Source organism: Sapajus apella, unplaced genomic scaffold (assembly GCF_009761245.1).
Source record: "Sapajus apella isolate SASKATOON/1434 unplaced genomic scaffold, GSC_monkey_1.0 scaffold84, whole genome shotgun sequence".
Taxonomy (NCBI): domain Eukaryota; kingdom Metazoa; phylum Chordata; class Mammalia; order Primates; family Cebidae; genus Sapajus; species Sapajus apella.
In genome coordinates, this window is record NW_022437024.1 from 3,518,300 (window position 1) to 3,543,676 (window position 25,377).

Below are 25,377 nucleotides of genomic sequence, written 5' to 3' on the forward strand. Positions count from 1 at the left end.
CACACACACACACACACACACACACACACACACACACACACACACACACACAGAGTTACAGGCACACACATTCTAAGCCTCTATCTGTGTTCTCTGCTGTGATAAGAATTCTTCAGGGTAATATGACTCTTGGAGGTAGGAATTCACTTCTTGTTTGGGATCCAATCAGAACACGGACCTTGTTCCACAACCCAGTCATTGCTGCCACCACCATCACGGGGTTTTCATGGTTAGATTGTCCAACTCCCACATCTTATGGGCTTCAGTGGTGGTTTTCAAATGTGGTTCATAGACATCCGTGTGCTGGCCACCCACAAAGATCTCACTGATCAACAGTGAAATAAGAAAAATTAAAATAAAACTAAAATTGTTCAATGTAAACAACTGATTTTTTTTTTACATTATATCCTTCAAAACACTTAGACATTAAAGCAATTTCTTTCTTTTATAAAGCACAAGTGGAGCGTAGGTTTAACTCCCTCTCACTTTTCTTCCCTTGCCAGCATCCCTAATTAAATTCTTAGGATAGGCTTTCTCCATGAAAACGCAAAAGCGAAAAACAAACAACAAAAAAACTGGGTCTGAAATCGAAAGGTTTAGGACTCACTTTCTACTATAATAGCAAGCATTTTCTTCACTGAATTATTTCAAAGCAGTAAATATTCTAATTGTGTTATGTAGTATGGTCAGAGTTTTCAGCTTCTTGTGCAGTCACAATTCTGTTCCAGGCTGAAAAACTGCCTCATGTTTCTGATGATACATTGACTTCAGAATTTAGGACTGCTTTTTTTTGTATAGAAGCCACCTGGCTTTTTAATGTAGTTATCTCTTTTGGTGGTGGTTTTGAAACTTTTAAAGTAGCCAATGTGGTTTTATGGTTTGGATCTGTGTCTCCACCCAAATCTCATGTTCATTTGTTATCCCTGATGTTGGAGGTGGGGCCTGGTGAGGGGTGATTGGATTGTGAAGTGATTTCTCATGGTTTCACACCATCCCCTGTGGTGATGTCATTACAACAGTAAGTTCTAGTGAGTGAGATCTGTTTCCTTTTTTTATTTTTTAGATGGAGTCTCGCTCTGTCACCAGGCTGGAGTGTGGTGGCATGATCTGGGTTCACTGCAACCTTCACCTCCTGGGTTCAAGTGATTCTCCTGCCTCAGGGTCCTGAGTAACTGGGATTACAGGCACGTGCCACTGTGCCCAGCTAATTTCTGTATTTTTAGTAGGGATGGGGTTTCACCATGTTGGCCAGGATGGTCTTGATCTCCTGCCCTCGTGATCCACCCACTGCAGCCTCCCAAAGTGCTGGGATTATAGGCATGAGCCACTGTGCCCGGCCAAGTTCTGGTTGTTTCAAAGTGTGTGGCATGCCCCCCACATCATGGTCCTGCCATGTAAGATGCCTGCTCCCACTTTCCATTCCACCACAAGTAAAAGCTCCTTGAGGCCTCCCCAGAAGCAAAGCTGCCATACTTCCCGTACAGCCTGCAGAACCAGGAGCCAATTAAACCTCTTTTCTTTATAAATTACTCAGTCTCAGGTATTTCTCTATAGCATTATGAGAATGGACTAGTACAGTAGCCATGTATTCAACAAAAAATCCTGTCTTCCTTAAGGTAGTATGAAGTTAAACTCAGGAAATGCCAATTTCCCTTGAATCAAATGGATTGAGAACCCCTCTATGCTGGAACAAAAGTGACCTCTTGTACACACGCACATACATACAAATCCAGCCTCCAGTGTGAGAGAATTAATGAAGCCCTCACCTGGGAGTGAGTCATATATCCATTACTCCTGAAGTCTGATGAAAGTGCTTGTTGCTTAGCAGCTGCCATCCTCTTTGAACAGTAGTGTAGAAGGTCACTCAATAAAGTTTCATTATTCTTACTGAAGGAAGCCTGCTCTACATATAACTGATGCAGGCAGATTACTATTAATAGCAGTTGTTTCTCAGAATGAATAAGACAAAAGGGAAAATGGTTCAACTAAGACTAATAAAGAATAATAAGATTAGGTACTGGAACGCATTCAGAGAGAGTACATTTTATGAGATCATATCTTATAAGCTTCATCTTTCATTTAGATATATGGATATAGCAATAAAAAATTTGTATTTTTAAAATTAAACTCCCATAAATTATTAATATTCTCAGATAATCTCTGTAAAGCTTATGTAAGTAATAAAAATATAAGAGCAGAATAAGCATTCACTTTGGTGGGTGAAATAATAAAGAATTTTTTTTAATCAGGTACATTTTTAGATACAAATATATCATCTTAAAATTGGTGTGGCTACATTTAAAAATATACTGAAAAATTTGGATGTGAAAAAATATAACCTATTTAAAAGCAAATACAGAAGAATAAATAATAAATGTAGGAACATGCTATTCTCCTAGATTAAAAGATGGAATAACATAAAGATATGAATCTTCTCAAAGTAATTTATGGATCTAGTGCAATTCCAATCAATATAATGCTATATTATTACAGAGTTTCTAAACTTGATCTGGAACATCAACTGGACAGAGTAGCCAAAATAATTTTGTTAAAAAGTAATGAGGAAAGACTTTCTCTACAAAGTATCAAAGTGTTCTGTACAGCATACTATTATCAAAACAGTGTGCTGCTTCTGTTTGGTGTGAAAAGCAAATCTAGTATGGTGTCCTGGTATAAACAATTTGACATAAGAAAACATTGTATTTGAAGTAGTGGAGAAAGGTAGAGAATATTTAACAAATAATAGGAAGAAAACTGTTCAATGATTTGGACAAAAATGTTGGATTTTCACCTTGTACTTCTTACTAAAATAAATTTCAGAGATATTAAATAGTCAAATGCTAAGTAAACTGTAAGTCAAATGCTAAGTAAACTTAGTACCTTCCTTATTGTTTTCCTTCATAGCACTTATCACTATCTCACACAGATTTGTTTATTGATTCTTCTCTCTTTCCTGGGCTGTGCACTCAAAAAAGCCAAGGCTTTCTCTTTCTGTGTATTGATTTATCCTTAGCACCCAGAATGCTTTGACACACAGGAGACACTTGATAAATATTTGTAGAATGAATGAACAAAAACAATGAAAGAAGTCTTCAGCAACAAAATATGTAGAGTAAAAGCTGTTAAGAACATAACAAGACATTGATGGGAAGAGAGTAGTAATGGAAGATTTCAAAACGTGTTGTCACATGGGTAACTGATTTTTTTTTAAAGATGGCAATCAACACAGGTAAAAGAACAATGTTTTCTCAATGCAAGTGCAAGATGCAGGTAACCTGTGTGTACAATGATAAATAGACTACAGCATGGGTGACATAACAGCAAACCTCATGGAGCCATTCCATCTCCAGGTACGTTGCCCAGAGCAAGTCTCTCTTGAGTGTCTCCAAAGAAGCTGGTTGTAACACTGTTTCTAATGGTAAGACTTTTAAACAGCATAAATGCCCATCATTAAGGTCATAAGATATATAAAATTTTGAATATTCGTAGGAGGGACACTTTATGTCAGATAAAATGGATGAACTCATTGTGTATTGGTCGGAGTGGATAGATTTTAAAAGCATAGTGAGTAAATAAGGCAAAGGCATAACTGTAAATCATGTGTAATATTGATTTATGATAATTTTTAAAAGCAATAATTATATATGTTGTTTATGAATATTTATATAAATGTTAAAATATAAAAAAAATGGATTGAAAAAAAAATCTTCCTCCCTTTTAAATTGAAAATCTTGGAGTGAAAAAGAAACAAAACAAAGAAATTTTTTAAAAAACCAGGAAGAGCGTTTGCCTACATTTTATACATCAACATTATTGCTACTTTTAAGATCCACAGACATCATATTTTGCTGCTGCTTCTCTCCTTCTCTCTCCATAACAGACTTTAGTCAGATGTATTGGAGAGAAGAAAAGATAGAAATGTATTTTATTTTTCCCTAAAATTCATATTCAGTAGTTTTATTTTTCTGTTACTCGTCTCAGGATGCCATTAATTATGTGCCAAATTTTGCATGTCCATTTTATCCTTTTTCTCCCGTTAGAATGATACTGCATTTTTCTGACGTGAGGCCAGCGTGTTGTTCCCATTTCCTTTTTTCCTGGCTGAAGCTTGACCTAATTTCTTCATCTATGTATTAAAATCCTGCTGGGTTCTAAGCACAGACAGCATGAAACACACATCTAACTTCATAGAGGGCTTCTTTGCATGATTTGAAAAGCACTTCCAAATCAGCTAAAAGGACCTTAAAAATGTTGCAACAGAAAATATTATTTTTTCTTTGGGTCCATAAACTTTGATTGAAGAGGAGAAGGAAACAAAATTTGACCTACCGAGAGTGGGATCATATTCCCAGATGAACCGTTTGGTCAGAAATCTCACTACAAGAGCTGTGAAAGAAAAGAGCAACATTTCAAAACATAATTTGTTAATTTGCGTAGCATGCCTGTCTTTTTAAGGAAAGCAAAATGTTTCATACGACCCTATACATGCTTTATATTTCCTTGGTACAAAAACCTAATAAATTTTTAAAGTTTATTCAAGTAATTTTCCAATTTTATATTATGGCTTAAAAAGTGTTGTAATATTTTAATGGGTTTATTGTGCATTAGTCAACAATTAGATTTATTGCTTTAGTCACAAGGTTAAAAACAAAACTATAATGTGAAAATGCTCATATATAAAATTTTCAGCAAAATGATGAATTCAGATATAAAGGTCACAATACAGGTATCCGAAGTTTGAATATTGATACGGATTAGGAAAGGCAAGTTAAAAATGTGGTAATTTGTAGTGTAATGAAAGATCACTAGCAGATAATTTGCATTTTAAAAAAGTAAATATTAAAAGTTAAGGATTCTTATTAGAGATCCATTAAAACTCATCAAAAGTAGCACTGATAGAATGCAGTCAGAGTCAAGTTCTGGAACTATGCCACACACTTTTGGCATGATCTCCTCAATCCTCATTTCATCTTTATGAGGCAGGCACTATGATAATTCCCATTTTTCAGATTAGAAAACTGAGGCTCTGAGGGGTTAACTCATTTAACTAAGCTTATCTAGTTAGTTAGTGGGCCATTAAGGATTTGAATCCAGGAAATCTGTAACTAATCCATTGTACCAAACTGAATTTAAGTCGTAGGCCATCTGGATAATATTTAATTGGAAGATGGGTTGGAGAAAAGTGCTCTAATATGTGGATTTTATTGTCCTTGTAAATTGATGAGACGTATACCAAACATTTTACTTGTAGTATAGTTGAAAACAGTAGTTTTAAATTAAGAGAGGAAAAAAAATTTTGGAGGGGGATGTCACTGGCACTTAAAAAATGGAATGAAAGCATTGGATCTTTTTCCTGAAAAATTATACATGCACACAATTTGGCATATGATTTAGCAGGCTCATGAGCCTTCCATAGACCCTTGATGGTCTCCCTGGGATCCCACTGATCTTAACGAAAGAATCATTGTCTACATATTTTACAGTTTCAAAATACCCATTAGTGTATTTTTATTTTTACTGAAATGCCCTGAATGTAGGAGCCAAAAGATAACCCTTGAAGAAATAAAACTAGTTAATGGAAGGTCACGGTCAGTCTTTGCCTATTCTCACTTTTAGAAATAACAAAGGCATAACCTCCTCCTGTGAAGTCTCATATGAGAGATGGTAGTGAAAGCTGCAGCAAGGAATTTGCAAAACAGAGCACAACGTGGCTTCATGACTGGGGGCTGGAGATGGAAAGTAGCAATGTTCTTTGTAATTACAGAGTGTGAGGCTGAATTCGAGCCAAAATATTTGCAGTGCCTAAAGTAGCAAGGTCACTGACCCTGTAATACTTCCCACAGTGACTGTACTTGTGGTCTTATCTGCAGTCTTCCGAGTCTGTCACTGTTCACTTTCTTGAGACTGAGATTTATTTTTATGTGCAGGATGCAGTAAGCAGCAGACATTTTTTTCTTTTTCACAACTAGCAACTTTAATAAACATAACAGCTTGTGGGATTTAAAGAGTTCTATCTTTTGTTAGACTATGTAGTTTTTTGTTTTTTTCTTTTGAGATGGAGTCTTGCTCTGTGGCCAGGCTGGAGTGGAGTGGCGCAATCTTTGCTCACTGCAATCTTCGCCTCCCGGGCTCAAGTGATTTTCCTGCCTCAGCCTCCCCAGTAGCTGGGATTACAGGAGCGTGCCACCACACTCAGCTAATTTTTGTAATTTTAGTAGAGACGAGGTTTCACCATGTTGGCTAGGATGGTCTCGATCTCCTGACCTTGTGATCCACCCGCCTCAGACTTCCAAAGTGCTGGGCTTAACAAGCCTGAGCCACTGTGCCCGGCCAGACTACGTAGTTTTAACACTAAATGCCACAACCTAGAAAAACTAATTATCTGTCATCATTAAAAAATGAGCTTAATTTTTACATGAGTGAAGTTTATAGTTCTTCAATTTCGAAACCATTTTAATTTGAATCATTTCTCAAAATCTTTAAAAAATGTAGTAGACACTCCATCGGCTTTCCGAACCAAGTATACTGAACATAATTGAATCATTTGTAAATATCTGGATCTCAGTTAAGAAACTTGGTTAGTGCCTGTGCAGTTATGTAGCAATGTTTTCTGAAGCTGTAGAGTGGATGAGGCAAAACAATGCTAGAGTGCTAGAGTTTTTGAGGGTATATGTATGTGAATATTCAAAAACTCAAAAAAGTCATATATTAACTTATGTATAAATAATATTCAAAACAGTTGTATAATTTATTAAATTTAAATAATATATATTCAAAATAATTATTTTATTAAATTGAAATAATTTTTATCCAAAACTTATGTAATACATTTAATAAATTTATTAAACTATTAATAAATTATTTTAATAATTTGTTAAAATGGGTACTATAAATATTTACCTAATTTCCTTTTGACTCCCTGCCCTCTCCATCCCAATATCTTGAGCAAAGTTTGTCTTTTGAAGTAAAATGGTATTATTGATTATCTTTACTGCTGCCAGAGTCTGATTTAAGGCCTTGTTTCTCCAGAAGTTTTAAGGTTCGACATATTTGATAGTTACTGTTGAGTCTCTGCCTTCTGAAATATTTTATTTTCTTCTCATTGCCTTGACAACTCATACCTTTCCACTAAACAAGCCAAGCATGTCCAATGGCTAATTTAGGGAAGAATATTTTCCTCCTTTTGCCTAATTTACAACCTACTTGGCTAATTCTTCATCATCTGAGTTCTGTTTAGTATTACTGGTACAATGAATTTCATGATGATTAATGAAAGGTGGTTTCTAACAAAATGGAAAATTCAGTAAGAATAATTTAATCCAAGAAAATATTTTAAAAAGTCACTAAATGTAATGATTCATTGGCATGATACTCCATTTATAAGTAAGAGCTAAAAGGTAAAACTGTTAAAGGAAAATAGTCGTGTTATTTCTAAAAATTAACAAATTTGTGATACTTACTCAAAATAATTCCTGACATCATTATCAAGAAGTGTGCATCAGAAGTGCCAGATTTAGTGTCAGAATAATATTTTAAAATGAAAATTAATTAGGTATGATCTGTACAACAAATCAGCTTCAGCAAGAAATAAATTCTTCAAGGTAAATGAAAACTAACACACATGCTATTCCTTATTTAAGAGTCATATTCAAGAGCAATTCAGGCAAAACTTTCAAATGTTACCTTTCAGTATCATACATGAAAACTATGTCATTACTTTTCTTTATAGAATTCATAAAGTAACTTGATTAACAATGTATATAATGCAATTTTTTCTAAGCTACTTAAGTATATGTAACCTCCTAAACAGTTGTGATTGTTCTTTTCTACAGGTCTCCAGGTATACAGCTATTGCTATATAACAAATCCACCCCCAAAACTCTAGCGTACAGTAAGTACTTATTATGGAAAAAAATTGGAAAAATTTTTCTAGATGGAAAAATTATTATTTATTTATGGGACTGGGGTAAGTTGATTGCTTTGGAAAAATGTAACTAAAAGTGTTTAAAATGGCCAGGACAGATTTTTTTTAAGTTAGGAAAAGAATTTCTGCTCCAATTAAAAGTGCTTCAAGGAATACTACTCATCACCTGCACATCATGAATACAGTACATTTTGAATTTTGTCTGTAATCTGGTAACACACCCCAAAAAGACTCTTGATTTAATATATACTCTACAACAGTGCAACATTCATATAACAATGAAAAGTTACTATGGATGTATATTAAGTGTTTTTTATCATTTTCATTCTGTGACCTGCAGTACCTTCACAAAAAATACATAGTTACTTTTAAGCTGTAGGATCAGGTATCTTTAAAATACTTTTTAATGGAATTCTACAAGAGTTTGCCAAGTTTGGGACAATTCTGTCGCAATGAGTTTCAAATGTTTAGTGAAAAACAGTAATTTGTGTTATATAGAGAGAAGGCAACTGACACAAGAGCAGAAAATCAAACACCGCATGTTCTTACTCATAGGTGGATATTGAACAATTAGAACACATGGACACAGGTAGGGGAACGTCACTCACTGAGGTTTGTTGAGGGGAACTAAGGGAGGCACAGCCGGGGATGGGGAGTTGGGGAGAGATATAACATGGGGAGAAATGCCAGATATAGGTGATAGGGAGGAAGGCAGCAAACCACATTGCCATGTGTGTACCTATGCAACAATCCTGTATGTTCTTCACATGTACCCCAAAACACAATTTTTTATACACACACACCACACACACACACACACACACACACACACACACACACACATATATATAAAGAGAAGGCAAATGTAGATAATACTAGCACAACTTTAGTCCATGATGGGTTGTGATATGTATATTTAACACTTGTTATCTGAATTTTTTTCCTATGTTGATTTACAACCAAAGAATTAGAAACGTTAAAACTTAAAAACTACATGAAGAAATTATAATAAACTTACATAGTATCCTAAGTATGAAACTTTTCAAAGTTGGGATGCCTCCAGGAGATAGAGTAGCTCTCTTCATTTCTCCTCCTTTTTCATTTCATTATAGTACTGACAGTATAGCCACTTGACATTACCTTGACCAGCAAAAATCAGGAGGCAGTGATGTACATTACCAAGCCCACAAGGGTTGTAGAATCAACACTAAATTGCTTCCAGTTTGACTTTTATGATCTATAGTTAAAATGTCATAATAAATAAAGCAAGTGTTTAAAAAATAATGGAAAAGAGAAGAATAGAGGATTTAATACAATGTGGGAACTGTTTTCACATTTCATTAAGCAAGACCTCAATTTAAATAATATCATAAAAATTATAATGGGAAAAAGTTTAACAGTAATGCAGTAGTGTTATTATTATCCACATTCATTTAGTGTGTGCACTACTAGGTTAGATATTGTGATAAATATTTACAAATGTATCTTTACTTTTCAGTTCCTTATAGCATGGTATATATGGATATGGATATGAATACAATGTATGTATATCGATGAAGAAATTGAAGCTCAAATTGTTTACATTTCTTCCGAAGATGTGGGCCTACTCTTTTCTAGCCTCAGGATCTACATCCTCTTTTTATAGATGAGGCCTTTGCTACCAGGGAGCTTAAGAGTCTTGTTAGTGTATTCCTCTATTGTTTAAACCCTTAATTTGAAAAATTCCATGGAGAATGTTGTATATACCTTAATGTACATACATTTTTACACAAACATTCTTCCATTTGAAAAAAAACGCATGAGATTTCTTCTTTAGTGGGGAAAATATCCATGACCAGAAACCATGGCAACACAGAAAGAAAACATGAATTTCAAGAAGCAAGAAGAAACTTTTAGATAAATAAGATTTTTGTTTTTCTCTTGAAAAGGTCTTTAAGTATGCTGCAGATGAGGAAAACAAGTATCTGAAGATGTAGGCGATGAAGTAGTATGTGAAAAGCAAATGTTTGCTTATGAGTTTCCTCAGTCCCTAACAATACAAATTAGCATATTGGGAACCATTTAAGGCAGTGGGCAAGTCAGCAAAGAAACTGAGATACAGCTCTTATTTATAAAGTGTTGAAAGTTTGCACCTTTGCCTGTCCCAGGAAAAATATAAAGATATGTGGGTAATTTTGAATATTATCCAATTGAAGTCCTGTTACGATACCTAGGATTGCTATTGTAAGGACTGGGTGAAAAGGAAGCCAAATTGAGGCGAGCTGAACTCACTTGGGTGCCTCACAGGGAGCAAAATTTGTGTTTTCCAGAAAAACTCTAGTAGATAAAATAGAAGTAATATGTATGATGTGTCAGCCTCATAAAGGCTTGTGTTCCAGCTTAGGGATAACAACTAGGGACAACAATGCAGTGGGTCTCCTAAATAAGAGGAATTCAGCTCTGCCTTTTTCCCTCCCTCACCTGCACCTCAAGCAACCTTCTGTTCAATCAAGCCTCCAAATCGAATTTTCCAATTCCCTGTCCCCTGTCAACACTTTTGGTTCTTCATACCTTGTTCCTGTGTCTCTGATCACCAGCCCTCAAGTCCATGTTCTGTTTTTCCTTCCTTTCTTTTCTGTGACTGTTCTGGCCTCTCCAAGAAACATGGGCCACCGTGCCTCAGATGGAGGTGTGAAGTGTGAGATCTCAGCACCGAGTGAGACCTGGTCTAGAAAACCACACGGGGACGATGACAGCTTGTTGAAGCTTCATCTTCACAGCTGTTTGTGATGGCTGAGACCAAGATTATGCCAGTTCGGAATATTGGAGCCCTTAGTCAAAGGGGCTGAAAAACTATTTCTGAACTGAGGAGCTGTACTGGAAGGGAATGGAAATGAGCTGGATTGGAAATAAGATGTCAAAAGAAACCCCAGAAAATTGTGTGATTTGAAATGTCCAATCTTAAAAAAGAGGCTCAGAGCAAAGATGTGTGCACAAAATCTAGATTTCCAATATATTTGCTGATAATTGAATGCAATGATTTTCAAATGCTTATCCATTTTGATCTCCTATCAAATCTTCCTCTGTTTCTACACATATGTGACTTTCACACACATTCATTTAGTCAATAAATATGTGCGAAGCACCAAAGAAAGCAAGACTGAAAGGATGTGCTAGGCAAGATATTAGAAATGACTTTATGTTAAAGCTAAACTATGAGCTGAGTCTTAGAAGATTGAAGCTCACTATTTTAGGAAGAGCATTTCAAGCAGAGAGAAAAGTCCAAAACACAAGAGAGCTAGTTCAGTTAGGAATCACATGTGGTTAAGGGTGGATAGAGTGGCATGTGGGGGGAGCTGTGTTGGTGGTGGGGAGTCAGACTATGAGGTTCTTTAGAGCCCAGACTATGAAGAAGCTCATATGTCACATTAAGGAGCTTGGGTTTTACTCTGAAGTTTTTGAGCATACAGGGGTTCTGAGTATGAGAATGGCTCAATTTGATTTGGTCATCTTGGGGACTGTTCATTGATTAGACGGGGAGAGCGAGGGAGAGAGATTAGTGCAAAGACTCCATATGAAAGAAAAGTCTGGAGGTAGCATTATTATCGGAGGCAGAATATATGGGGAAACAAATTAAAAATGATGTTGGACTTAACATTAATGAAAACCTCATGTAGAGAATTACCATCCATCCATTCATCCATCCTTCATTCTGTCATTCATCTGCCTATCTATCAATCATACATACATAATTCTTGAATGTCATCATGCCCCAGGTACTGTGCTAGGCACTGTCCCGTAAGCAGTGGGCATCAAAGCCTGAAGCTGGAGGGAGTGATCCTTGCCAGAGAGCTGCCTTCTAGTGGGTGGTGGCATGCAGTGGGCATTGTTAAGATGTTCCAGGTAGACAGTTTAAGTAGAAGAGGGCTTAACTAAGAAGTCTGTTTTCAAATTCATCTCATGGTGGCCTCTCTTGCTTTTTATGTTCTCCTCCATCTAAACTCCTCAACTGTTTTAGCTAAACTAACAAAGTTAACAGATGAAGCTAGAGGACAAACATCTCTTCATATAGTGATTGTTTCTGAAGGAGCCCTCTCCCTTACCCCTTATTTCACCTGTCCCCTTTTTCTAATCCCTGTGAAGGTCAAAATTAATTGACATTGAAAAAAAAGGAACCATTTGGCTTTACAAAAATAAAATTGAGCAATTTAATGGAAATTTAAAATGAATGCTATATAAAATGCATGTTTTATAATGCCAGGAGTTAAAATGAGAAGTAAATTAGTTCCAGATGGGGCTCTAGGGATTGCTTTTAAATTACTGTGTTTGCTTAAGCCTGAAAATTTTTACTTGTCTTGCATTCTCACAAAAATATCACTGAGAATACATCAGTTCTCTGTACAAAGCATTTCTTAAGGCTAAGTGGTGTAATCTCCAAGAATTATTAGGGAAACACTTTTGTTTTTGAAAATCGAGGCTGGGAGTCTAGCTTCAGTGCATCTCATGTTCTGAAAATTGACTTTCTTTTTTTTTTAACTTGGGAATGATAAGGTAAAGATTAATTTGATCCTGGTAGTTTGGTTTTAGGCTGACACATGATGAGGAGAAAAATGACAGAATCTTTGCTTTTAATTCCTAAAATGTTTGATAAGCAGTAGAGATATTAGAATGCTTAAAAAGAATGCAAAATCAAGAAAAATGTTAATTTTCTATAAAAAATTAACTGGTACAATTGAATGACAGTATTTTCTTGAAGAATGTAAATTAAAAGTAAAACCAAGAGAAAATAAATTTGGAATATGATATTCAACTGATTTGATTTTATCTTTTTGTTTTTGTCTTGAAGGTCAATAAATCAAAAGCTATGGGTTTTGGGTCCAAGATTTCAAACCAGTTTTATATAAGTTTATAAATATTATTTACGTTAATATAAAAAGTGGCAATTAAGAAATAAATTACTAAATTTCCCAAGCCAGTGCTTTTAATTTAATAACTTATATTTTGTACTAAAGCATCATGTTAAACAGAATTATTTGTAATGTATTATGCATTTTGTTAAGTTGTTAAGGGAGTTGGATATAAAATTTAGATTTTTAATTTTTGCTTTTTTTGGAAAAAGAAATACATATAGTGTTAATACCTAAATTTTTTTTCCTACACTTATATTACTAGGCCACATAAGACATTGACAACTGAAAACATTTGGACTTTATTGTGGGCATAAAGGTGACTCAGGGCGACTAAGTATCCCAGAGAAGCAGAGAACTATCTGGCATAATCCTCACTGGGTGATCTCCTCTATACAGATCTGAGAATCTTATAAGTGACTCTTTTCATGACATCCTTTACTCTAGACTGATCTGGCTTCCTGCCCATATGGACACATTCAGTTTTAATAGGCTGTGCCTATGGATTCTAGTCCAGTGGGAAAACCTCTAACAGTAGTGTGTCTCCATTGCAGCCCAAACACCACTCCCATGGCTACCTTTATTCCCCAATAAGAAGACAGGAAGCCTTGAACATATGGAGAACCAGGGCCTGTTGAGGAAAGGGTGTGAGTGAGAGGAATTATGGGTGTTTGAGGTGAAAAAACACCCCCGTTATGAAGAGCTTATAAGCCAGCCAAAGAAATTTCAGTTACGCTTAGGATGCTGGGAAGCCATTAAGGTATTATAAACCAAAATATGACATGATCATCTTTTTGTTTTATAAAGGTCACTGCTGTTTCATTGCCAAGATGAGCCAGGAGGATGAAAGTAAGACTGGAGACAAAAGGCCTAGTTAGAAATCTATTCTAGTACTACAAAAGGAAAGAAGGTAGCACTGAAAGGTTTCCCTTTCACTCCTACCATTAGTAAATGTGTCCAGTAGTAATCAGAAATATACAGCATGTGACGTATTCAGACTAGCTTCTTTTACTTTGCAGTGCACATTTAAGGTTCATCCATGCCATTGCCTGGATTGATCACTTATTTCCTTTTATTGCTCAATATTTTATTGTATGGATATACCAGTTTGTTTATCCAGTAACTAAATGAGGAACATCTTGATTGCTCCCAGTTTTTGGCAATTATGTTTTGGCAATAAAGATTTGCATACAGGTATTTGTATAGACATAAGTTATCAAATCAGTTGGGTAAAGATTTAGGTGCATGATGGCTGGATTATGGTAAGACTCTGTTTAGTTTTGTAAGAAACTGCCAAACTGTTTTCCAAACTGGCTGTACCATTTTGCATTCCCACCAGTAATGAATGAGAGCTCCCATTGTTCTACATCCTTCTCAGCATTAGAATATAGCTTTGTCAGGTTTTTTGCTTTGGATTTTAGCCACTCTAATAATTATATTGGTATCTTGTTGTTTTAACTTGTCATTCTCTAATTACACATGATATTGGGAATATTTTCATGTGATTATTTCCCATCTGTATATCTTCTTTGGTGGGGTGTCTGTTAGATCTTTTGCTGTATTTAATGAATGAGACTTGATATTTTTAGAGCAATTTTAGGTTCATAGCAAAATTGAGCAGAAAACGCACAGAGTTTCCATATATTCCCTGCCCCACACACGCACAGCCTCCGCCACTACTAGTGTGGTAACTTTTTTCTTTTTTAACAATTGATGAATCTATATTGATACACTATTATTGCTCAGCATCCGTAGTGTTTATTATGGTTCACTTTTGGGGTTGTATATTGTGTGGATTTTGACATATATATATATATATATATATATATATATAATGACATGTAACTGCTATTATAGTATCATATAGAATAGTTTCCCATTGTCTAAAAGTTCTTTGTGTTCTGCCTCTTCATCCCTCTCTTCCCCCTAAATCTTAACCACCTCTGATCTTTCACTGTCTCCATAGTGCTGCCTCTTCCAGAATGTCATACAGTTGGATCACGCAGTGTGAAGCCTTTTCAGATTGCCTTCTTTCATTTAGTAATATACATTCAAGGTCCCTCCATGTTTTTTCACTGCTTGATAGCTCCTTTCTGTTTAGTGCTGAATAACATTCCATTGTCTGATGTGCCACAGTTTATTTATCTGTTCATTTACTGTAGAATATCTTAGTTGCTTCCAAGATTTGGCAATTATGAATAAAAGTTCTACAAATATCCACATGCAGGTTTTTGTAGGGACATACACTTTCAAACAATTTGGGTAAACATCAAGGAGTTTGATTCCTGAATCATATAGCAAGAGTACCATTAGCTTCTAGTAAGAAATTGCCAAACTGTCTTCCAAAGTAGCTACATCACTTTTGATCCCCACCACCGACTGAGTGGTTTTTTTTTGCTCCACATCCTCAGCAGCATTTGGTGCTGTCAGTGTTTTGCATTTTGAACATTCTAATAGCTGTGTAGTTGTATGTCACTGCTGTTTTCATTTGCAATTCCTAAATGATACATCATGTTGAGAATCTTTTCATATGTTCATTTGGCATCTGTATATCTTTTATGGTGAGGTGTCTTTTCAGATGATTTACCCACTGTTTTAGTTGAGGTTTCTTTTTTTTTTTTTTATTGTTGAGTTGTAGAAGTTCTTTGCATATTTTAAATCACAGTCCTTTATCAAATATGTCTTCTGCAAATATTTTCTCCCAGTCTGTTGCTTGGCTTATCATTCTCTAGACAGTGGTTTTTTTTCACAAAGTGCTTAATTTTAATGATGTGTTTAGAAATTATTTCTTTCATGCATCATACCTTTGTCTTGCATAAAAAAGTCATCACCATATCCAAGGTCACACAGATTTTCTCCTGTTATCTTCCAGGAGTTTTGTAGTTTTACAATTTACATGTAGGTCTGTGTCTCATTTTGAGTTAATTTTTGTGACTGGTGTAATATCTATATCCAGGTTCATTTCTTTTTTTTTTTGCATGTGGATGTGCAGTTGTTCTGACATCATTTGTCAAAAAGACTATATTTTCTCCATTCTATCATCTTTGCTTCTTTACCAAATTTGACCTTATTTGTGTGGGCCTATTTCTGATTTCACTATTCTGTTCCATTGATCTATTTGTCTATTTTTTTCTCGAGTATTATACCATCTTCTGATTACTGTAGCTTTATAAAACTTGGAGTCAGTCCTCTGAAAGTCCTTCTCCTTTAATATTGTTTTATCTCTTCTGGATCATTTGCCTTTCTATATAAACTTTTCATTTTTATTTTATTTGTTTTGTTTTGAGATGGAGTCTCACTCTGTTGCCCAGGCTGGAGTGCAGTAGCATGATTTTGGCTCACGGCAACCTCCAACTCCTGGGTTCCAGCGATCCTCCTGCTTCAGCCTCCTGAGTAGCTGGGATTACAGGCATGCACCACCGAGCCCTAATTTTTATATTTTTGGTAGAGATGCAGTTTCACTATGTTGGCCAGCCTGTTCTCAAACTCCTGACCTCAAGTGATTTGCCTGCCTCAGCATCCCAAAGTGCTGGGAGCCAACCTGTCCAGCCTCCATATAAACTTTAGAGTCAATTTGTTGATATCCACAATACAATTTGCTGAAATTTTGATTTCAATTGTATTGAATCTGTAGACCAAATTGGGAAGAACTGGTATCTTGACAACATTGATTCTTTCTACACATGAACATGAACTATTTCACCACTTACTTAGTTTTTCTTTAGTTTCTCTTATCAGAATTATGTAGTTTTACCCATAGAGGTCTTGCACATATTTTTGTTAGATTTGTGGCTAAATATTTTATCTTGTATTGACATAAATGGTAGAATGTTTTAAATTTCAACATTTGTTCCACTTCTTCTTTGCTGGTATATAGGAAACTGATGGACCTGTATCCTGTAACCTTTCCATATTTGCTTATCTAATTTGGGAGTTTTTTGTCTTTTTAAATTTTCTACATAGACAATCACATAATTTGGGAACAAACACAGTTAATTTTTTCTTCCCAATTTGTATTTTCCTTTTTTGTCTTATTCCATCGACTAGGACAAGCATTATGATGTCAAATAGGGCTGTAAATCAAAGGAGTCATTCTTGCTTTGTTATTGATCTTTTTTTTCCCCCATTTATTTATTTTATTGCGTTTTAGGTTTTGGGGCACATGTGAAGAACATACAAGATTGTTGTACATGTACACACGTGGCAGCGTGATTTGCTGCCTTCCTCCCCATCACCTACATCTGGCATCTCTCCCCTTGCTATCTCTCCCCAACTCCCCACCTCCCACCGTCCCTCCCCTATTTACCCCCAACAGACCCCAGTGTGTAGTGCTCCCCTCCCTGTGTCCATGTGTTCTCATTGCTCAACACCCGCCTATGAGTGAGAACATGCGGTGTTTGATCTTCTGCTCTTTTGTCAGTTTGCTGAGAATGATGGTTTCCAGGTTCATCCATGTCCCTACAAAGGACACAATCTCATCATTTTTGATGGCTGCATAATATTCCATGGTGTATATGTGCCACATTTTCCCTGTCCAGTCTATCGTTGATGGGCATTTGGGTTGGTCCCAGGTCTTTGCTATTGTAAACAGTGCTGCAATGAACATTCGTGTGCATGTGTCCTTATAGTAGAACGATTTATAATCCTTTGGATATATACCCAGTAATGGGATTGCTGGGTCAAATGGAATTTCTATTTCTAGGTCCTTGAGGAATCGCCACACTGTCTTCCACAATGGTTGAACTAATTTACACTCCCACCAACAGTGTAAAAGTGTTCCTATTTCTCCACATCCTCTCCAGCATCTGTTGTCTCCAGATTTTTTAATGATCGCTATTCTAACTGGTGTGAGATGGTATCTCAATGTTGTTTTCATTTGCATTTTTCTAATGACCAGTGATGATGAGCATTTTTTCATATGTTTGTTGGCCTCATGTATGTCTTCTTTTGTAAAGTATCTGTTCATATCCTTTGCCCACTTTTGACTGTTACTGATCTTAGAGAGAAAGCACTTGGTTTCTCACCTTTAAGTGCAATGTTAGGTATAAATTTTTTGTAAAATGTTCCTTATCAAGTTGAGAAATTCTCTATTCCTAGTTTGCTAAAAGTTTTTATCATTAATGGGTGTTAGATTTTGTCAGATGCTTTCTCTGTATCAGTTGGTACGATCATGTGATTTTTCATTCTTTAGCCTTGATTTGATAAATGTTATCAATTTTTGAATGTCAACCAGTCTTGCATATTTGGAACAAATTCCAGTTGGTCATGGCATATACATCTTTTTATACATTGTTAGATTCAATTTGTTAATATTTTGTTGAAGATTTTTGTGTTTATGTTCATGTGTGATTTTGGTCTATAGTTTCCTTTTCCTGTAATACCTTTGCCTGCTTTGGTATTAGCATAATACTGGCTTCATAATATGAGTTAGGACATATTCCCTTTGCTTCTATTTTCTGGAAGAAATTATGGAGAGTTGCTATGATTTTTTGCTTAAATGTTTGATAGAACTCACCAGTGAACCAATCTGGGCAGGGATCTTTCTGTTTTGGGAGGTTATTGATTATTGATTATTTAACTTCTTTAATAGGTATATGCCTGTTCTGATTGTCTGTTTATTCTTGTGTGAGTTTGGCAGATTCTGTCTTTCAAGGAATTTGTTTATTTCATCTAGGTTATAAAATTTGTGGGCTGAAAGTATTTGCCCATGTAGTTTTCCTTTATTATCCTTTTAATGCCCATGAGCTCTGTCTTGATATCTATTCCCTCACTTATTTCTGCTGTTAGTTATTTGTATCTTCTTTTTCTTGGCTTGGCTAGAGGCTTGTCAATTTTATTGAGCTTTTCAAAGAGTTAATGTTTAGTTTTGTTAATTTTTCTATAGATTTTCTATTTTCAGTTACACTGATTTCTGCTCTAGTTTTTCTTTTTTTCTGTTTATTTTATGTTTAATTCACTGTTCTATGTCTAGTGTCCTAAGGGGGAAGCTTATGTTATTGATTTTAAATCTTTATTCCTTTTTAATACATTAATTCTGTGCTATAGATTTTTCTTTAATCACTGATGTTGGTGTATGCCACAAATTTTGATAAGTTGTATTTTTACTTTCACTTAGTTCAAATTATTTTAAATTTCTCAAGATTTCCTCTTTCACCCATGTGTTACTTAGAAGTCTGTTGCTGAGTCACCAAGTATGTTGGCATTTTTCCGGTGATCTTTCTGTCATTGATTTTTACCTTAATTCCATTGTGGTCTGAGAACATACTTTGTATGATTTATGTTCTCTTAAATTTGTTGAGGTGTTTTTATGACCTAGAACGTGATCTATCTTATGAATGCTCTGTGCAAGCTGAAGAAGAAAAAATGTGTGTTTTGCTGTCATTGGATGAATCAGTCTATAGATGTCAATTATATACACTTGATTTATGGTGCTATTGAGTTGAACTATGTCCTTACTGATTTTCTACCTGCTGGATCTGTCCATTTCTGATAGCAAGGTGTTGAAGTCTCCAGCTATAATAGTAGATTCATCTATTTCTCCTCCTTAAAGTTCCATCAAGTTTTACCTCACACATTTTGATGCTGTTTTTAGGCACACATATATTAAATATTATTATGACTTATTAGAGAATTAACTCTTTTATCTTTGTATAATGTTCCCTTCAATCCATGATAATTTTCTTTCTCTGAAGTTTGTTCTATCTGCTATTAATATAGCTATTCCATTTTTCTTTTTATTGGCATTATCATCTTTCTCTATCCCTTTACTTTTAATCTATATATGTCTTTATATTTTAGATATATTTTATATTAGATGCACTCTGACAATCTCTTTTAATGGATGTATTTAGACCATTGATGTTTAAAGTGATTATTGATATATGAAATTAATATCTATCATATTTATTATGTTTTCTATTCATTGCCTCTCTTCCTTGTTTCTATTTTTTGTCTTTTACTTTTCCTACCTTTTTTGAGCATTTTATTTGAGCATTTTATTTGATTCTATCTCCTCTCTTTTTTTATTATATCAATTTTACTTATTTTTTTTAACTTTGTTTAGTAGTTTCCCTGGAGTTTGCAATATAAATTTAGAACTAATCCAAGTCCATTTTTAAATAACACTACACCACTTTATGGGTAGAGTAATACCTTATAACAATAAAATAATCCTAATGCCTCCCTCGTGTCTATTGTATCTTTGTTGTCATTCATTCAACTTATACATAAGCTATTATTAATACATTGTTTCCTTTATTACATTGAACAAACTGTTATTTGCTGGATAAATTAAGAGTAAGAAAAATATAACTTTTAATTTTACCTTTAAAATAACCTTCGTCTGTAATGCTCTTTCTTTCTTTAGGTACAATCCAGTTTCTGAGTTATATCATTCCCCTTCTCTGAAGAATGTAATGTATCACTTTTTTTAATATATATTTTTTTTATTGCACTTTAGGTTCTGGGGTACAGAACATGCAGGATTGTTGCATAGGTACATACATGGCAACGTGGTTTGCTGCCTCATCCCCCCGTCACCTATATCTGGCATTTCTCCCCATGTTATCCCTCCCCAACCTCCCTACCCTCCGCTGTACCTCCTGTATTCCCCCACAACAGACCCCAGTGTGTGATGCTCTCCTCCCTGTGTCCATGTGTTCTCATTGTTCAACACCCACCTATGAGTGGGAACATGTGGTGTTTGATTTTCTATTCTTGTGTCAGTGGCTGAGAATGATGGTTTCCAGATTCATCCATGTCCTCACAAAGGACAAAAACTCAACATTTTTTATGGCTGCATAGTATTCCATGGTGTATATGCACCACATTTTCCTTGTCCAGTCTATCATCGATGGGCATTTGGGTTGGTTCCAGGTCTTTGCTATTGTAAACAGTGCCACAATTAACTTAACGTGTGCATGTGTCTTTATAATAGAATGATTTATAGTCCTTTGGATATATACCCAGTAATGGGATTGCTGGGTCAAATGGAATTTCTATTTCTAGGTCCTTGAGGAATTGCCAGTCTTCCACATGGTTGAACTAATTTACACTCCACCAACAATGTAAAAGTGTTCCCATTTTTCCACATCCTCTCCAGCATCTGTTGTCTCCAGATTTTTAATTGATTGCCAGTCTAAGTGGCATGAGATGGTATCTCAATATGGTTTTGATTTGCATTGCTCTAGTGACCAGTGATGATGAGCATTTTTTCATATGTTTGTTGGCTTCATATATGTCTTCTTTTGAAAAGTGTCTATCCATATTCTTTGCCCACTTTTGAATGGGTTTGTTTGGTTTTTTCTTGTAAATCTGTTTCCGTTCTTTGCAGATTTTGGATATTAGTCCTTTGTCAGATGGGTAGATTGCAAAAATTTTTTTCCATTCTGTTGGTTGCCAGTTCACTCTAATGATTGTTTCTCTTGCTGTACAGAAGCTCTGGAGGTTAATTAGATCCCATTTGTCTATTTTGGCTTTTGTTGCCACCGCTTTTTGTATTTTAGTCATGAAGTCCTTGCCTATGCCTATGTCCTAAATGGTTTTGCCTAGGTTTTCTTGTAGGGTGTTTATGGTGTTAGGTCTTATGTTTAAGTCTTTATTCCACCTGGAGTTAATTTTAGTGTAAGGTGTCAGGATGGGGTCCAGTTTTGATAATTTGTGTTTTTCAAGGAATTGGTCCAATTCACTTCATTTTCAAATTCATAGCCATAAAGTTATTCGTATTATTTCTCTATTAAGCTTCTAATATTCATGGGTCACTAGCAATAATGACTCCCTTTTTATTTCTGGTATGAAGTTGTATCTTCTCCCTTGTTGGTTAGCCTAACTAGAGATTTATCAACTATGTTGATCTCTGCCACGAACCAGCTTCTGTTTTTGTTGACTCTATTCATTCCCTCTTTTCAATTTCACTGATTTCTGCCCTATTTTTTAATTTTTGTTTTTCTGTTGCTTCCTTTAGTTTTAACTGTTCTTCTTCTAGTTTTCTAAATTGAAAGCTTAAATTATTGATTTTAGATTGTTATTCTATTTTATTAAATGCTTCCAATGCTATACATATCTCTCTAAACTTACTGCTATCACTACCTACCATCATTTTGATAAACTCTATTTTTACTTTCATTTTCTTCAAAATATTCACATTTCTCTTGAACCTTATTACTCTGTGTGTTATTTAGAAGTGCTCTGTTTAATCTCTAAGTATTTGGGGATTTCCAACTATCTTTCTTGTTTGATTTCTAGTTTAACTCCGTCATGGTCTGTTCATATACTTTGTATAATTTGTATTATTTTAAATGTGTTTAGGTGTGTTTTAAGGCCTAGAATATGGTCTATCTTGTTGAATATTTCATGTGAGTTTGAAAATAGTATGTATTCTGATGTGGTTGGATGAAATATCCTATAAATGTTAATCAGGTCTAGTTGATTGATAGTGATTTTCCGGTCAACTATATCCTTCCTGATTTATTCCTGCCTCCCTGGTCTATCAATTACTGAAGGCAAGGTGATGTATTCTCCAATCATAATAGTGGATTTGTCTATTTCTTCTTGCATTTGCCTCATATATTTTGATGCTCTGCCGTTAAGTGCATGTTAAGAATGTTAAACCTTCTTGGAGAATGAACTCATTTATCATTATGTAATAACTCTCTGGTTTAATCTATTCAGGCAGATAACAGCAAAATAATATAAACTGGGTGGTTTATGAACAACAAACATTTGTTTCCAACAATTCTGAAGGCTGAAAAGTCTAAGATCAAGGCAAGAGCAGATCTGTTGTCTGGCGAAGGCCTATTTCTTGTTTTGGAGATGGTGCCTTCTCGCTGTTCCCTCACATAGTGGGAGGGACTAGCTAGCTTCTGGGGTTTCTTTTATAAGGGCACTAATCCCAATCAGGAGGGCAGAGCCTGATCACTTCCCAAAGGCCCTATCTTCTAATACTTTCACCTTGGGAGTTACAATTTAAACACATAAATTTATCAAGGGGAAACAAACTATCAGATATTACATCCTGTAACATCCTCTTTATCCCTGATAATTTTCCTTGTTCCAAATTCTGCTTTGTCTTGTATTAATTCAGCTAGTGCAGCTTTCTTTTGATTCATGTTAGCATGGTATATCTTTCTCAATCCCTTTAGTTTTAACCTGTGTCTTTATATTTAAAGTGTGGTGTTTGTTTTTTGTAGACATTTTTTTTTTAAATCCACCATGACAATCTCTTTTAATTGGGGTATGGAGACCATTCTCCTTTGAAGGAATTATTGTCATAGCTGAATTACTACCTACCATGTTTCTGTATTCTATTTGTTGCAATTATTCATTGTTTGCTTTTTTTCTTCCTCCCCTTATTCTGACTTCTATGGTTTCAATTGAGCGTTGTATATAAATCCATTTTTGGATGTCTCTTAGCATATCAATTATACTTAATTAAAAAAAATTTAGTGTTTGTCCTAGAGTTTGTAATATACATTTATAACTTACCTAAGTCTACTTTCAAGCATACTTAGTATACTTGGTATATACACTATATTATCACTTTGTAGGTAGCACAAGTTACTTTATAACAGAATATTCCCAACTCTTCTCTCTCATTTCTTACATTACTGCCATTCATCTCCCTTATCCATATGCTATAATCACCCAATAAATCATTTCTATTATCATTTGAATAACAGTTATTATTAAATCATTTTAAAAATAAGAAACACAAAAGATTTTATTTTACCTTATTTATTCTTTCTCTCTTTTTTCCTTTTTCATGTAAATCTGAGTTTCTGACCCGTGTCGTTTTTTTCTCCAGGAAGAATATTTTTTGACATTTCTTGTAGGGCAGCTCTGCTACTGATGAATCCTGTCAGTTTTTGCTCGTCTGAGAAAAATCTTCATTTCTCCTTTACTTTTAAAGGATAATTTCACTTGATGCATAATTCTAGGTCAGGTGTTTTTTTTCTTTCTTTCAGAATGTAAAATATTTCACTCCACTCTCTTCTTGCTTGGGTTCTGATGAGCCTACTGCATAATTCTTATACTTGCTTCTCTATAGGAAAGATCTTTCCCCCACCCTGGCTTCTTTCAATATGTGTTTAGTCTCTGTTTTTTTGTTTTGTTTTGTTTTGGTTTGGGTTTTTTTTTTTTTTTTTTGCAATTTTATACGATTTTCTTATGTGTAGGTGTAGCTTTTTTGGTATTTACTCTGCTTGGTGTTCTCTGAGCTTTTGGACATGTGGTTTGGTAGCTGACATTAGTTTTGGAATATTTTAAGTTATTATTAGTTCAGATGTTCATTTTGCTCCTTTCTCTTTCTTCTTTTTACGGCATTCCAACTACGTGTACATCTTTTGACACTATCCTAACTATCCTACAGTTCTTAGATATCCAGTGTGGGGAGTGTTCATTTTTATATTTTTCATTCTTTTTTCCCTGCATATTTTACTTTGGAAAGTTCCTATTGAGATATATATATATATTGTTTTGTTTTGTTTTGAAATGGAGTCTTGCTCTGTTGCTCAGGCTGGAGTGCAGTGGAGCGATATCGGCTCACTGCAACCTCTGCCTCCTGGTTTCAAGCGGTTCTCCTGCCTCAGCCTTCTTAGTAACTGGAACTGCAGGTGTGCACCACCATGCCCATCTAATTTTTGTATTTTTAGTAGAGATGGGGTTTTACCTATTGAGATACCTTAAAGCTCACTGATTCCTTCTTCAGCTGTGTCCAAGCTACTGATGAACGCATCAAACACATTCTTCATTTGTTAGTTTTACTTCTTATTTCTAGCATGATATCCTTTTGATTTTTTAAAAAAATTTCTAACTTTCTGCATATATTACCCATCTGTTCTTGAATGTTGCCTATTTTTAATATTAGAGAACAGTTCACAGTTTCATCAGCTTCTGTTCAGGTGAACTAATCTTGGCTATGATTTTCTGTATTTGTCTCTCTCTTTCTGGATTTCAAGGTATGATGGATTCCCTGGGAACTTAAATAGTCTGACTGATCCAAGAAAAGTGATTGATATTCAGACTGTTTAGTTCTTTCTCTGTTTTAAGAACGGAAGTGATGACTTACAAGCTCATTGCATTTCAATGAGGCTGAAATTAGAAGTCTGTTCCAGGTTTTCTGCAGGTGAAGTAAGGTTCTAGAGCTCCCTTATCCAGCTGTTATTCCTGCCTCTTCAATATATTTTCACATTTATTTTAGCTCAGCCATGCATTATATATATTTCAGCATTTTTAAAGTGTTCAATACAGAGAGGAATTTAACTGACCATCATTGACACTGTAGGTCTAGAAACAGAACTCAATTAACAGGCGTTTAACATTTTACTATTAGTTTATTTGGTTTGTTTCTAACTTTTTCAAGTTACTCATATTAGCTTAACTTTAAAGAATATGCAAGAACACGTATCTGATTAATACATATATATTTAACCACAAAATATTGATTATTCTCTATTAATGAATGTGTTAAAAATTATTTCACAGACTCATATATTTACGTGTTATCTTTTAGCCTTAATAATCCAAGAGTCATTACCTTATTCAAATTAGAAATTTCACTCCAGATTCACT

General features: G+C 34.9%; 1 protein-coding gene across 2 annotated transcripts in view; it reads right to left on the bottom strand.

The window, feature by feature from the left end:
* The window catches only part of RERG (RAS like estrogen regulated growth inhibitor), a 115,703-nt gene that overhangs the window by 10,731 nt on the left and 79,595 nt on the right, over window positions 1–25,377 (bottom strand). The window contains exon 3 of one of the 2 annotated variants that reach the window (XM_032253726.1): window positions 4,330–4,386. The exons of the other annotated variant lie outside the window; for it this stretch is intronic. Coding sequence (XP_032109617.1) covers window positions 4,330–4,386 — 57 coding nt within the window. The remainder of the gene's footprint in view (window positions 1–4,329; window positions 4,387–25,377) is intronic. 2 annotated transcript variants of the gene reach the window in all.